This window comes from Pieris brassicae, chromosome 7 (assembly GCF_905147105.1).
Source record: "Pieris brassicae chromosome 7, ilPieBrab1.1, whole genome shotgun sequence".
Taxonomy (NCBI): domain Eukaryota; kingdom Metazoa; phylum Arthropoda; class Insecta; order Lepidoptera; family Pieridae; genus Pieris; species Pieris brassicae.
In genome coordinates, this window is record NC_059671.1 from 15,283,790 (window position 1) to 15,300,200 (window position 16,411).

General features: G+C 33.1%; 1 protein-coding gene across 1 annotated transcript in view; it reads right to left on the bottom strand.

Annotated features, from left to right (window-relative positions):
- LOC123711573 (neural-cadherin) overlaps nt 1–16,411 on the bottom strand; it is a 254,181-nt gene that overhangs the window by 208,400 nt on the left and 29,370 nt on the right. Inside the window, exon 3 of the mRNA XM_045664169.1 lies at nt 241–252. Coding sequence (XP_045520125.1) covers nt 241–252 — 12 coding nt within the window. The remainder of the gene's footprint in view (nt 1–240; nt 253–16,411) is intronic.

Sequence of the window (16,411 nt, forward strand, 5' to 3'; positions counted from 1 at the left end):
CCAGCCGTAATGTCTTAAGAAGAAATAAATTACCTCCAAAATACATAAATCACATTCAATCAGAAAAGCTTTTATTATTTACCGTTATTTACTTGGATCCAAATAAAGTATAGTGCTTAGAGAGATTCCATTACCGATTAGACATCTGATATCGCAAAACGATAGCATCGACTCATTTAATTAAATGATAGTACAAGTAATCTAAGAGATCAAAAAGTCTACTTATTTCTAAATACTTACATTTCAAGGCCACTGGAAAGCGTGAAATAAAACAATTATTGTTAGTAAATGTGCTAATAATCTTATCATTTAAATATAATTTCATTAAAATCATCTATAATGTCGTAATTACAAACCTACTAATAATATTAAAAATTAATATTTGAAGAAAACTTCACAAAGGCGGATTTATTGTGTTATTTACATAACTCGCTACAAGTGCTTTAGGCAGTAGTGGTACGCGTTTGACTGTCTAAAGAATATTTATTTAAATGTATAGTACTCGCGTAAGCGAAAGACCATTGTTGTAATACTTTTTTATTTATTTAATTTAAACACAGTATGCACTGTAAGGAATAGGTGCAGATCCATAGGCTGATACACCTTTATAAGTCACATTAAGCTTTTCTGCGAACGCCAGCATCAACCAAATCGCATTAGAATTGAAGTACTACATTATTAAAATTCATTAAAAATGACGTCATTACTACAAAAGCTAGCTTATAACAGTATCTCGAAAAAATATATTCAGAGAGGTAAAAATTGAAGGCTATATGTAAATTGCCATAAACGCGGCCATTTTGAATTATTCAGGGATTTACGTAAACACCTGAAATAAATCCAATGATTGCTGTAATGATATTCGGAGTGTAGTTAACACGTATGTCGATGCATGTGTTTTTCTCCTTACACGGTTTATTTATTATTAACTTTACTTGAAGTCTCATTACCCCTATAAGCATGGGGCTGACATTGCCGCGTCTGTTTCATTACCGATAAAGCAAAGGCAAATGCTTATCAATTCGAAATCGCTACGAAACGAATCATAGTCTACTTGATTATACCATTTGTTAGCTGAGTCCAGATGTCCGAATTGGTTTCAGGTCAATAGGCACAGCAGGCTTACTTGCTTTATTTGACTAGAGTCGAATCAGAACAGTACCACAGAATCTTACCTAAACTCGGGTTAAGGGGAGAAAAAAACATGGACTTCAGTGAAATAGCAAAAGTACAATGTGTCTAACGATTTAAAAGCTTAATTATTTAATTTATCTTATTGTACCATTTTGGCAGTTACTATAACTAAACTTTGCGCTGCGTTGCCAACTTCCTGCAGAGACAAAAGCAATAACTCTAACAAACTATTGAAACTGTACGTATTCGGTTGAATTCTTGTGCTACGTTGTTTTATTTCATATATCCAAGTTCTGTTATTTATCAAAGCCAACATCCGTATTCGAAATCTTCAATTACGAGTTAACAACTCCTAAACTCGTTTAGTAAATATGTATCTCTCTATTATAAAAGTATTAATCAAACGACACAGTTTTAAAATACTCATCTTTCTCTTTTCATCACAACGTAAAAATTATTTGACAGAAAAGACGTACAAAGACTGCCATCTCAATTACGTCTTATTTAGTTTTTATGAGTAACGGGGAAAATATAACTAGAAATGTAATTAAATGCTAAATAAAGTCTTTCCTATGTTTCCTTTAATTAGATGTTAGTTAATCGGTCATAACATTTCGTAGCAGTTCTATAAATATACAATTAAAACATCAACAATCAACCATTAAAGGTACTTTAATAGGCCTCTTTTACAAGATACTATGCAGGCTTGCCAACAATTCGTGGATCAAACGCAACTAAGGGTGAGATGACCCTCATCAGCTGCAAAAAATTGTTCTACAGGAGGTCCTTACAACTTAATATTATCTTGAATACACCAAATAAACAACTAAAAATAGTATGTCTAACGCAAGGTCTCATCAGTACCAATCTAGTGGATAGTATAAAAAAATACAGGATGTAGATTTTTTCGAATCTTAATAGGAATTAGTAAAAAAAAAAGTCAATTTTCTTATGAAAGCGCAAAATAAATTATAACTTTGCAGGGGTCGGGTTTAAGGAACTCATGTAGAACAATTTTTTGCAGTTGATGACCCCATCTAACACCTAGTTGCGTTTAACCCACGACTTTTTGACCACCCTGTATACTCTATATAATTATTATGGCCATAAATACTGTTACAATTAAAAATAAACAAAATATTACAGTGGACAATTTTATATTATTGTTCATTGAGTTTCTCATTTCGGCGCCAATACATTGTACAATATTTTGCGATATTAAAATGGAGTGGGGTGATAAAGAGAACCGAATCGCTGTGATTGCAAAGTAAGTAGCCAAGTGTAATTTATAAAACTCTCCATACGCTTCGTATTAGTAAAATGTTTGTGTACCGGACTATTAGTAGGTAAAATGAGACATCTTCTGTTTGTGACAGAAAAAGATCAGTCCGTCCACGCAGTGTTCGTACGAAAAAGGTGGTGAACGCAGTAAGGGAAAGAATTAGAAAAAATCCTGTCCGAAAGCAAAATATTTATATCTCGGGCGATGAAGATAACACCTAGAACCATGTCGCGTAATTCAAAAGATGACTTAGGACTTGTGGCTTATAAGAGACGTACTGGTCATTTCTGAACTGATAGTATAAAAAATAATAGGGTGGTACAACCGAAACAACTATTGAAGCGGTACGCAAACGGAGGTCACAGAAAAAAATTGTTTACGGATGAGAACATTTTTACAATTGAGCAACATTTTAACAAACATTATGACCGTGTTTATGCTTATAGCTCTAAGGAAGTTTTCCAATTAGTCGACAGAGTGCAACAGGGGCACTATCCGACTTCAGTGATGGTTTGGTGGGGTATGAGAAATACTTTTGTAAAAAGGTATCAAAACATCGGCGGAAGTGTATCAAGATACCATTCTTGAGAACGTAGTGAAGCCCTTTAACAACGCCATGTCTTCCAGCAAGACTCGGCGTCGGGTCATAAAACTCGGTGTTCGGTGTCTTGGTTGGAAACGAACGTTTCGGAATTCACCAGAGCTGAAGACTGGCTGTCGTCTAGTCCCGATCCTATTACGCTTGATTATGATTTATGGCCAGTTTTAGAGACTACGGCTTGCTCTAAACGCCATGATAATTTGGAATAAGAATTTTCCCATGGAAAGAGTGCATGCTTCTATTGATAACTATCCTCAACGTTTAAAGGACTGTATTGCAGACAATGAAGACCACTTCGAACAAGCTTTTATATTTGTTAAACTTTTACACTGTAAAAGTAATAAATGTTATATAATGCAATAGAATAAACATTATATATAACTCTTTATATGCTTCTTCATCTAATTATTAAAAAAATGATACGTCAGTAATGCTGCCTCATCAACATGATTATATGTGTTAATTTATAGATCGGTAGTAACGTATTAACGTTATTATGAACAAGATTAATTAGATATTGTTTAAAATAGAAAAATGATTTTAAATGTCAAGTGTAATCAATTTTCCTTAAGCATTTGACAGCCTTTAATATCGGAAAAGTCTTGAGAATAAATCAAGATCCGCGGAAAATGTTTGCATTTAGGCTCCTACTTTTGGAGGACTGCCAATCTTCCAAATATTGTTCATGCTTTATTGTTTTTCCACTATTTACTATACGCTATATGTACCATTTTCTTCATATGGAATAGTAGGTCAGCCACTGATAATATTATATAAAATAGAAAAAGATAGAGGAGTTATAAATCTTTAATCAACAAAAATATTATAGATTAAAAACAATTGCAAGTTAATATTATATATCCTTTTGACAATTTAACAAACTTACACGAAGCCGTCCATAAATGTTATAGGTAGATTTATAATAATCGATTAGTTAATGATTAATTTAGGTTACCATTAACTCTTAACGACTCTAAGTACAAGTGCTATTATTGTAAATATGTATATACCCAAGATGTTGTGATGTGCACCGTCTATGTGATAACATACAAAGTTTGTATCTGAGAATCAAAATCACAAAGGTCGGTAAATTCAGTTGTTCAAATAGTACACAGTCTCTTCAAAAACTTTAACATTGAATAATATTAGTTGAAAATGAATGCAGTTTTTATTTCACGAATGCAAGATTTTATCTCACATGAAACGAGATATTGGTCCAGACACGCGCAGTTTTATCCAGCTAGCGAATTTTTCCCGTAGCGAACGAAACTTTGGGTGCATCAACCGTTAATACTATATTTTGGCTGACTGCCAACCCCCATTGATAACATGCCCACAAGATAAAATCTCTCCCTCGAACCAGAGCAACAAGAAATATGACTCAAGGTCCAAGTTTCATCGATTGTCATCATAAATCCTTTTATGAATACTATCGGCCGCACTCAGGGAGTCTTTTTATTTCATAAATGTATTTAAGAGCCCTCAGAGTAAGTAGTTCATTAAAAGTTAAACATTAAAACCATACTCCTATAAGTTATCATTGGAGCGCCCCGTATCCATCCCCGCCCCCATCATTAGATATGTATTTCATTTAGTTATCTACTATTAGTAATACTTTCGCCCGTTTTATAAAATGTCATTTTCATATTGTGCACAGGGCTCTAGGCATGGCTCCTTATACGTTGTCGTAAGACGAGCCTAAAGGGACGAATCGACTCCAACTTAATTATTAAACGATATAAATGAACCGATAAAAATAAACATAAACCAACCACATACCAATTACAATCAAATATGTATGTTACTTTGCCTTCTATCCAAGAATGAAATTAATATAATATTTTAAGAGGCCGACAGAGTACTGAAAACATAGTAACTTGTAGTAAAATTAATCAGAAACCTGATTTATTTCGTGTAGAAAATCAGAGAATAATTTCAACAAAAAGTTGCTAAGAGAATGAGACTTCATATGCAACATGAAACGCTGGAACTCCAGCGTAGGACATACGAAACTGAAAAATTAATTCGTCAGTATAATTTGCATCCGTTTCGATTTCAAACCGTGGATTCAACATTAATTTCTTTCTTGTCAAGCGAACAGAGGCATAAACTGCACTCGCTAGATCCTTTTAAATACGACTGGTTTTAATATCTGGGTGTGAGTGCCAGGTGGGCAGAGGCGGCCTTACCCATTGCGAGGCTCCGGGCGGCAGGTCTTTACGAGGCCCTTTGTCCTTCGTGAAAAGTACGCGATGCGAAAGTAGATCTGGTTGTTTGGTTTAGATATTTGTCATGTTTTAGGAGAAATGCTTATGTAATTCAAATCAATGAAATGTGTGTTTTAAAATATTTTACATTGAAACGTTTACAAAATTAACAAATACAAAATGATTTAATGATGACACTTTAAAATTAGTGATTGCGGCTTTTCGTAACTAACATCTTTAATTAAAGCACAATAATCTAATGAATAAGCTACATCAATCTCGATTGAAATAATAGCAAGGGCTGAAAGCCGATCTTGTGTTATCGAATTCCTCAGATATGTTTTAATATTTTTAAGCTTCGAAAAACTCCTTTCAGTGGTAGCAATAATTGTCAAGACTATTACGATAGTGGGGTAAACTTCAGATATTTATTTTCTATTATGTATTTTAGCACCGAGATAACGTCGTCTTTTTTTTTCATACACACATTCATGTCCATCAATATCGCATGATAGTCTTACTATCATAGATATTTGCAAGTCGCTGCATTGCTTCAAAAGTTCCCTTTAATTTTTTTTATATTATGCATGAAACCAAATTTGCCTCAAATCTAGGATAGCAGCTTGCACTTACCTTGTCGACAATGACATAAAAAAAGTTTATTTTGAAAATTTATTACGCATTCGATTCATGGGCTTCATCTTCTTTTGACTTCTTTGATCTGTCTGTCAATATGATTTTCCGCGACTATTTCTCTCGCTGTTTCAAGAGATGACTGAAAACCATTGTCTCGACAATTATCGGGCCAATTTGTGATTGTATAGCCACATCTTAATGCAAGGTTCCCCTGTGCGATAAAAGAGCAAAACATTATGCCCCGACTCCCGAGTGCTATGCAATAAAAAAAAGATCTTCAAGTGTTTCGAGGCGTGATATTAAAGTACTACACGATGAATTTTTCAATTATATTTTGAGTGAATGAATTAGTTACCTAACATTATTTTAATTTACCGTATGTAGTTAAAATGTGTAGATCAAATACAAAAGTTTAAAATTTAAAAATCCATATTTTTTTAATTTGCTTGGGTTGTTGCGCGAGTCCCCTGCAAGAGCGAGGCCCCGGGCGATTGCCCTATTCGCCACCCCCTATGGCAGCCGCTGCAGGTGGGTAAGGGTCTAGGGGGTCAACTCATTCCATAAGTTCAGGGAGGCGGTGTATAACGCATGCGTACACTTCATCCACGATCGAGGCCGCGTGCTTTCCTCGTGGTTACGAGTCTTCGATGCCTGGGTCACTTTTACGATTAAATTATAGTAAACCACTGTATACAGTTTAGTTTGTATTTTGCCTAATTCTATATACTGCGAATACCCTCGGTTTATTTCTCATAAACCGAAATAGCCATATCATCTCACGCAATTTTGGCCAATTATACGAAGCTTGAAATAGTTTGTAGATTAAGACTTTACGTTAGATTATTAAGGTTTCACTTTCCTTAACATAAATTAATATTGTCCGTAAATTATGTAAACCCTGAATGACTAGGGATTTTATGTAAAAAAAAACCTATTTAGTGTTGGAAAGTATTACTCATTTTATGCAGCCTTGTGGTTGGTAAACTAATTTTGTCTATATTACCAGTTGTATAACTTATAAAGCTACTATTATTTTAATAAGAATTTATGTTTTTCCGCACATTTAAGTATATTTTCATACGCGTATTGATACATCAATCTTTTCTTACTTTTTTGCAATTTGCACAGCACCTGTTCTTTATTTTATCCACGCCATCATATAACAGGGTTATACAAACTAACAACGATATGTTGCTCCAGCTACACACAAGCTGTTCTATAATAGAAATGTCAACATTTTCTTCATTCAATAACATGTCAATATAGCAGATTGCTGTAGTAACTACTTGCTCATGTTTAGAGATACTGTTGGAATTGGACAACATAGTATCTGTGTGTGCCTGGGTATCCGGAAGCTATATCCAGGATGCTCCCTTCCCTCGGTGAAATATCGCGTGCCCGTATAATAAAAAAAGGAATCCAATAATCGATAAGACTAAAACTAGCACCAAAACTTTGTAGTAATAATGAAATTAAATGTTGAGGTCCAACGTGACATGACTTTCTATGCATACAGTCAATAATTAAATTCACTACATGATCTTTAGAAGGCAGAAGAATAGGGTGTTTATGATCAATGTTAGGTCGGGTGTTAGAAAGAAGACCGCCAACTCGGATTAAATCATTAACAATAAATGATCTAAGTTCACGCAAACCTACGAGGCGTACCTCGTAAAGTTTTAGACATTGAGTTAAAAAATGAAAGTGCTTTTTTTGAACAGCACGAAGAATAATTACTTCGGTGTCTTGCAAATCTTAAAAGATATTTTACCTCGAGACTTTAATTTACCTATGAACCTAAATATATATAAATACGCATAAACAACGTGACCAATCAGGAAATCTTTGAACAATTTCTAGAATTCCCTCATTTTGCGGGATGGATATAGTCGGACTTTACGTTATGGTATTTCATCAGACGCGCACAATGTAAATGGTTTTAGTGACCATTGATCCACATTTAAAACTCCCCAGGAGGGACCGTTTAACCATAAACTGTGCGAAATAAGTTTTGAAGCGGTTAGACCACGGGATAAACAATCGGCAGGATTGGTTTTTGTCGGAAATGTGGTAGAAGTTTTTAGGGGATAAAACCTCCTGAATCTTCGTAACTCTATTGGCTACAAATGTCTTTAAGCGGTGTGGACTGCATTTTTTTCAGTTTAATGCAATCGTTGAATCAGACATAGCGACTATTCGGTGCACAGAAAATTGTTTTTCAAAGGCACGTGTCACGGCAGATTAATTTTGTCATGAGGTGAGCGGCACAGAGCTCAAGTCGAGCTAAAGAAACAACTTTCAGAGGTGAAATCATAGATTTACTATACAATATACGGATAGTATTATTTCTATCAGATTGTACATATAGAGAAATTACGGCACCATAAGCCTTTTCGCTGGCATCACAAAATGAAGAAGTTTTAGTTACACCTACATGACGTGGTACTTGTAAATTATATAGGAAGGGTAGATCACTATAGAATTTTTTCCATACTTGAATAATATGAGAAGGAGATTTGACGAAAATGCAGCAATGTATATTGCGTATTGAAATTGCACGTTTTACAACTTTTAACAGAATTACAATTCGTGGTTTTATGTTTTACGCTTAAACATTTTACGCAATAATTCAGTTTTTTCATGATATTGAATCTTTCTATTGTATTTTTTTTTTTAATCAGGACAACTGTATAACTGATCGTGAAGTATACTATTATATAAAGGACATTTTTAATTAGTTTGAACAGAATTAGAAGTTACAAAACATTTAACGCTTTTGGAATATTTATTATTGGCCGGTTTTATCATACTAGAATTTGTTCGTTCCAAAACTTTACACTGTTAACTTAAAAAAATAATGAATTGCGTATAACAGGGTATTTTTTCTTTTCTAAATGAATTCTCAAATGAAATAATTGTTTCGTTGTCTAATTTTTTAAGTGCCAAAAGAAAAACAAAAAATCCAATTTATTAGGAATGTCTAATTATCAAGAAAACTATTTAAACCGTCTGTAGAAGACGTTGTTAATGTTTTAAAATTTAAAATATTATCCAAATAATGAAAACCAAGTGACCGTATGTCTTGATACTTGTCAATTAAGGTAGAATAAAGTAAATCATAATTATTTGTCGTTGGATTTATGCCGGCGATCACAGTAAGGGCCTTCCCTGTTAGTTGCCTACAAAGATAGAACAACTTTTCGGAATTTGAAATTTCCCTATTGTTGTGCACTAAATGGTTATAGGCTTCGTAGAATGAAGTCCAATTATTTGGGTCGCCATTAAATTGTGGTAATTTCATTGGAGGCAATTTGAATTTTGGATGATCTAATTTCTCCTCAACTGTAGTACTTTTCATTTTCTGTAGCTTAGCCTGTATGGTTGCGTACAGGTCCTCAAATGACTTCCATGTGTGATGCTTCATTTGCTCAATATTTAATTGAGATACTAAGTCATTTAATTTAGTAGGAAGTGCTTGAATATTAGACGTTTTGATTTGGAATTTTTTTTCGTCGTCCTTACTATTAAGGTTTAACGTCAAATCATTGAAAAATACTGAGTGAATCTTCGAAAAATACGAATTTTGTCGTGCTTGCAATAATAATATCGAACTTGGAACACGTTCCAACTCGTTTGGTGAACATTCACCGGCCTTTGTTCTTGTTCTTTTATCCATGTTATCTATAAATAACTATTAATTATTACAAAATTAACTTTATAAAATTATTAAAATAAAATGAAATATCAACAATACGATTAAATTCAACCATAAACAGATTTATTACTAACGTTAACTGTGAAACAATTTTTAGAAAAAAGTGATGTAGGTAGATATTAATTACGCATGATCATTCCACACCAAATCAGGCACAATCTATTATTAAATACGTAAATTATTATGAAATACGTAAGTTATTATTAATACGTAAATACGAAATACGGGATATGAAATACGGATAATAGATTTATAAATACATATAATATTTAAAAAAATCTATATTTTATAGTGCGCACGCGGCAGTGGTTAAAATTTAACTCCCTTTCGCCATTACTCCGGGACACCACGTCCCATCTCCGGTTCGTGTGTCAAAGTCAAATCGACAATTGTCATCCTTGAAACATTTTCCAAGGTTTATACTAAAACCTGCTCAATAGAAGCAGCCTGTCTCTAAAATGTATAGAAAGACTAAATCTATCCTTTGTCAAAAAGTAATTATTACTGTCGATACCAACTCCGGGGAAATAAATACAGATAACACAACTTTCTCTACAGCTGTGATTGTTTTGACATTCAACACTTTTTATCTTCAGTCACCGTGACCACGCACGCTGTAAAGCAGTCGAAATTTCGGGAAAAAAATTCAAATTATGTAAATAATTATTAGTTTATAATAATAATAAATAGCTTCAATCCGTTTAAAAAGTGTTTTCTTAGTAATTATTACTACTAATGTAGGGTACATACATCGGCTTTTAAGTTTTTATGATACATATAATGTATGCAGTGTCTGTTCAATATAGTACGTCTTTTATCATTTTTTTATGTTATAGTTTGCCTGCTAAACTTTTTAAACGGATTGAAGCTATTTATTATTATTATAAACTCAGGCAGGCAGGAGGCTCACCTGGTGTCACTTACGCCACCACTCATGGATACACTCATTGCCATAAGGCTCGCATGAGTGTTGCCGGCCTTGTAAGTATTGGTCTACCCTTTTCTTGAAGGACCCTAAGTTGAATTGCTTGAGAAATACTTCAGTGGGCAGCTGGTTCCTATCAACTAACTACCAACTGCCAGAACTGCCTTAAGAAACTGTCACTTGTGGAACGACGGACGTCGAGGTACAGAGGTCGAGAATACAAAATGCCATCCGTATGGCATTTTGTATTCTGCCTTGATGTTCGCTGGTGAAACTCAATGCCAAGGGATCTAGCCGCAGAGAATCGAATCGCTCGTCGTTGCTAACGGTTAACCGTAAGGAGCTGGTACTAGAGAGCTCCCGCCCATAGGTTAGAACAGTACTTCATTTGAGCCTTAGCCTTGTTGAGCACACCAAGCTTTTTGGAGGCTAATTCAGCCTTCCTTTCTTAACGTCATTTTTTTAGCGGAAAACCTGTGTTCTTCTGATTCAGGGAACTTAAAGTATGCTTTTAATTAAGCTAATTAATTAAGCATATTTTTCATAGTAGTAAATAATATTTTTTTAATATATTCCCTCTATAGCCTATAAAGATTATTACAGCTATTAAATATTAGAGAGGAAATATTGAAAGTAAAGTGTTGCAAAGTAAGGCTTTAAAAAGGTATTATTCTAAAGTATATTACTTTGTGTGATTGCAATGTGAGGCATCTTGAAAGTTTAATATATGCTTGTATGCCTCTTATAATTCCTTTTCAAGATCTGTGATGTGTTTGAAGACCCTTTCTTACTCCAAGCAATGAGGACCTATCTAGAATATCGAATTTATTTTTCAGCAAGTCACAGTTTTGTAGACTGATGGTTTGCTGAAATTTCAATGACAGCTTGACTTTTTCATGGTCATCCCACTCCTTAGTTAACTGAACACTGAAACTTCTAGGAAGGTTCAAATTTCTTTTTAGTTCAGCTCAGACTCTTCTTGTAAGGCAAAGCGAGTTGGCGTGTTGCTTTAAGTGTTGTCTTCTATAAGAAGCGTAGCTACTCAAGTAAGAGATGTGTTTATTTGGAACCACTGCAGCAAATGTATAAATTTGAGTTAAATTCATAAAACATTAACTAATTCACAAGAATTCCATATTGAAGAAAAAGAGAACATTTTAAATTTTTAACGTAACATGCAGTGTATATGACAATATCAGTAATTTAAGTGCCAAATTTGTTATAAAATCAGTAATGAAATATTTATCTATTAAAGGCAAAAACTTCAGGAAATATTATTTCTGAGAACTGAATACCCAACTCACAGCTGTTTCCCTCCCAGTTTTACCGCAAAAAAACGCACACCTATTTCAACGTTTATGTCATAATTTTATATTTTTTTGGAAAAATAGACACAAGAAACATATCTTCTTTGCTTGCAGATATCCAGTTATATTTATAATGTGTTCTTTCCCGCACAAGCAATTACAGTGCCGGTAGTCGTTAGAATCCAGAATCATAACACAATCCTGAAATTAAACAGTCTATAATTTAATGGATTTCCTCAACGCTACGCAAGTACATTATAAACTTCACATTGTGCTATTATAACGCAATAATCACATATTCAGCGGTGAAGCAGGCATGACTTGTGAATATTTGAGTTATAAAACGCGGTTTCAGAGTTGGTACCGAGTTTTAACTCGACAATACAGTCGTGAAACTTTGATAAGTTGAATCCTGCTTTGACGCAGCAAGCCTGATCTACGAGCACAGTTAACTGTGCTAAACGTTTGGTTAAAATTTACATTAGAGCACTCTAGTTCCATTATGAGCTAACTTCTTAAGAATACATATTAAGAAAGTTTTAGCCTTACCACTTGTTTAATTAACAATTACATTTCTAATTATCAATTAAACTACCATGATTTTTTTAAATGTAATTCAATATGGACTAAAACTATTAACAAACCAGTAAAACAAGTAAATATTAAAATTATACGTATAGAAATAAATTGTCTGTGCTATCTGAAACTGACCTTATCATAACAACGTTTTTATGTATTTGTATGGAAGACCTATATACAGTATTTGTACAAATGAAAATCAGTAATTTATAAGTGAAATTTATTTACTCAGGGCACATTAAAAAAAACACAATATCTTTGTGTTTATTTTAATGTGTAAAATACATAAATATCATGTAATATTATGTATATTTATGTAAACAACTCATATGGATTAAATTGTTATCGCAAGTGTAATTCTACATTATCAGTGAAGTTATCTTTGATTTTTGTAGTTTATATACGTAGGTATAATATACACTTTGTATCAGCTTATTCAGCACTCATACGACAACCTATTTAACATAAATAACCATGAAAATACACTGATCATTCATCCCAGTAAGAACAAAAGGCTCGTAAAAATTAGTTTCAACTGAAAATAAAAATTTAATATTGTTAGTATAAAGAAATTGTCATTTTTTTAAATCGAATACGTATAAAGAAAAGTCCAAACGGATCAAATTGCAATATCCTATATTCACGGTAATATCAAAAATATTGCGCACCTTATCGCTCAATATCCAATAGCGAGTGACATTTTTAATTAGGTCATATTCAATTTACCTGTGTTACCAGAACACGCTAACGCAACTTAGCACAATAAATCAATTGTTCCGATCAGACAGAATATAAATTTAACTAATCTATTTACAGATACTGGGAATAAATCTTCAAATTCAGAATACCTGAAGATAATTTGCTTCCCACTTCGACCGCGTTCAACGTTTATCATGGCGGGATTGGACTGTTTGAAGTTCCCTAATTTCAAAAGAGATTATACGTTTGCACGAACTTGTTTGATTACTAATATTTAATTTATTTCGTAATTAAAATTCTGTTAATTAAAAGTTCTGTAGAGCTTTATGGGAGGAACAACATTTCACGTTGATTTTTCACTTTATGTTAACACTACGGACGCATTTATTACCTTGGTAAAGTAATGACGTAGCTACCTATCTACTGGAGAATATAACAATATACTAGCAAAACATTTTTTGACAATATAAATAAAGATGATAACTGATATGTTATACTGTCTCTTGTTCCAATAAGAATAATTAAGTAAAACTATCGTTTGTAACAATTTGCTAAATTGCAATCTATTAATAAGTCACAATTGAACAAACACATTGAATGGACTAAATTACACATTGTGTGGTCATTGAACGAAACTATTGCGTATTCAAAAAGGCATTTCTACAATACCGTGGCTCTATTGACATGCTATTTCAATTCTTACAGTTTTTAAATAGAACAGAAGACGAGAATTAAATATCCGCCGGCCATTTTATCAAAAACCGTGTCTGAAACCCTCCACGACGACCCAGGCAGGGACGTGCTCGTAGTCGTGAAAAACCCATTCTTAATGGTTTTAATGCTGTTCGCTAACTGAGCACAACACTACGGAGACCTTCAGGTTATCAACAAAATATTACTTTCTATATAGTCTGAACTAAGGAAAATAAGTGGATTTTGTTTTAATATTTCGAAGTCCGATGTGTCTATCAATGAAAAGTGAATATATTTAATGTTACATACACGCAAACATTACAAATTAATTCTCTATGATATTTAGTTATTTTTAAACACTTGTATTAAAGCATTTGTAATCTTATATTGTGTAGTGCACATACAACGTCGTAACTGTCTGTGTGATCGCACAATACACATTTACAATTTTAGTACATTTTGTCGCCTTTATTTAATTTAAATGTTACATGTGAAAGATAAGAAAAAGGTGGTATTTATGTAAAATAAAAAACTTATTTAGAGTATTTGAATAATGAAAAATGGATACATAAAAAACTAACATAAATTTACACAGAGAAGCACACAAAATAACAATAATAAAAATTAAAATAAAAGAATGACAGAAAACATTTCTTTTTCTTTTAAAGAACAAGGTACATTATAAGTGTGTAATACGGTTGTAATTGGCTCTGGCTCAGCATTTTACTGAGGAGCAGACTGTTCCACAGCGTTGGTCATTCTGCCAGAGACCACGGCAACCAGTTTGCGCCTCAGTCGCAAAAAAAGAATGTATAAAGAATACTAATACCGAGTAGAAAAAATAATAATAATATTAGTAAAAGTTAGCAGTGTAAGTAATAAAGTCTTGTGTAAAAGTATATAGTAAATAAAATAAAAATAACAATAATTGTTAAGAAATAGAAACGTAAATATTTTTGGGCGGATTAAAAACTATATTTACACCTTTAAGACATACCGGTTTCCTCGCTATACTTTCCTTTAGTAAGCAAGTGATAATAGCAGACTTGAACTGAAAGTTTATTAATGCACAGCCGGGATCGAACCTACGACTGAGAGTCGCTTGCTGAAACAATTACGCCAACACTGTTTTGTTGTTGATACCCATCTTTTAAAAGTCCGTTAAAATCGCCGAATACCTTGATTCAAAACGCTACGGTTAGACCAACCATTTTCAATTACACCTCACGTATCCAATATGAAATGCAAACCAAGCTCCAATAAAAAACCCTCGGCCAATATCTCTCGAGTCGACACGGATTCACAGGTTCTACTTGTATTTTATATTTTGTGACTTCAGTATAGAATGTTGAATACCTTCTATACTGAAGTCTGAAGAAAGTATTTTAACGTTTATTCACCGTACTTTTAACTATAGAAAATTCTTTCAAGTGCTATACATATTGTAATAAAATAAAAACATCACTCTTAGCGGTAAAAATCCGTAACTAGTAGTTGACACCTCATAACCGAACAACTTCTACTTTGGCGCATCTCAAAATTGTCTAACCGATAAAATCTTATCGTGGTCCTTTAAACTTTCAGGCACATCACGTTCTTTAACATTAATACAAAAATTGTCAGTACACAGTACTGTACAGTACTGGACAGTATTATTGTGATTATAAACATCCGCCATGATGTCATTAGGTTAAATGATAGGCCGCCTTCCATGGACACATTGCCAGACTGCTCGCAAATGCGCTGCCGGTTGATAAAATTTTGAGATTTATTCAAACCTTCCTCAATGCTGCATTCGTTTTATTGATTAAAAAAATAATAAGTACTGTAGAAAATAATAAGAAACTTGTGGCGCTTTTTATCTAAAATGTCGTTCGTTTCGTAATATTTTTTTAATAAGTATATGTCGGTATCTTCACGATGTTTTCCTTGAAGACACGAGCGGTTAAATGCGCACATAGAAAGTAAAGTCTAATGGAGCACTTACTCAATGATAATGTCAATAATTTAATCAACAATGAACATCAAAGCTGTATTACCAGATCAATAATATACAAGTTCCCAATGTTTCACAAATTAAAACCAGTTTCTTCAAATTAAATACGTTAACATAAGAGTAGAACATACAGTCATTTCTTCTGTATTCAGACCAAATATACTAACTGTGCTACTTAACTTTATTTTGTTTATTTTCTTTAACATTTGCTTATTTAACCACAGGAACATTAAATAAATGAAGTCGATATATGCTTTAAACTGTTTGATATATAACAGGTTTCTCGTCGGGTTTTCTCGGAACAAGTTCACCTATTCCCGAGGGAAATTAATATAGCACAATTATAAATTTACTTAGAGAAGTCAACAAGTAATTTGCTAGCGCAGCGGTTATTTATAAGTCTTCATTATATAATACTGTTTGAATGGAGCTTTAAGACTGGCATTATCTAATACTAGATTAATAAAAACATGCCTTATGAGTCACTATGACACGTAAAATAACTTCAAAATGTGTATTCTTCCACATAGAGGCAATAACTGCTATTAAAAAACTTACTTTATCTTCCGTTATATAACAGTTGCTAAGTAAAATAATACAATCACATCCAGGACTAATATTGCGTGTTGCGGTCAAT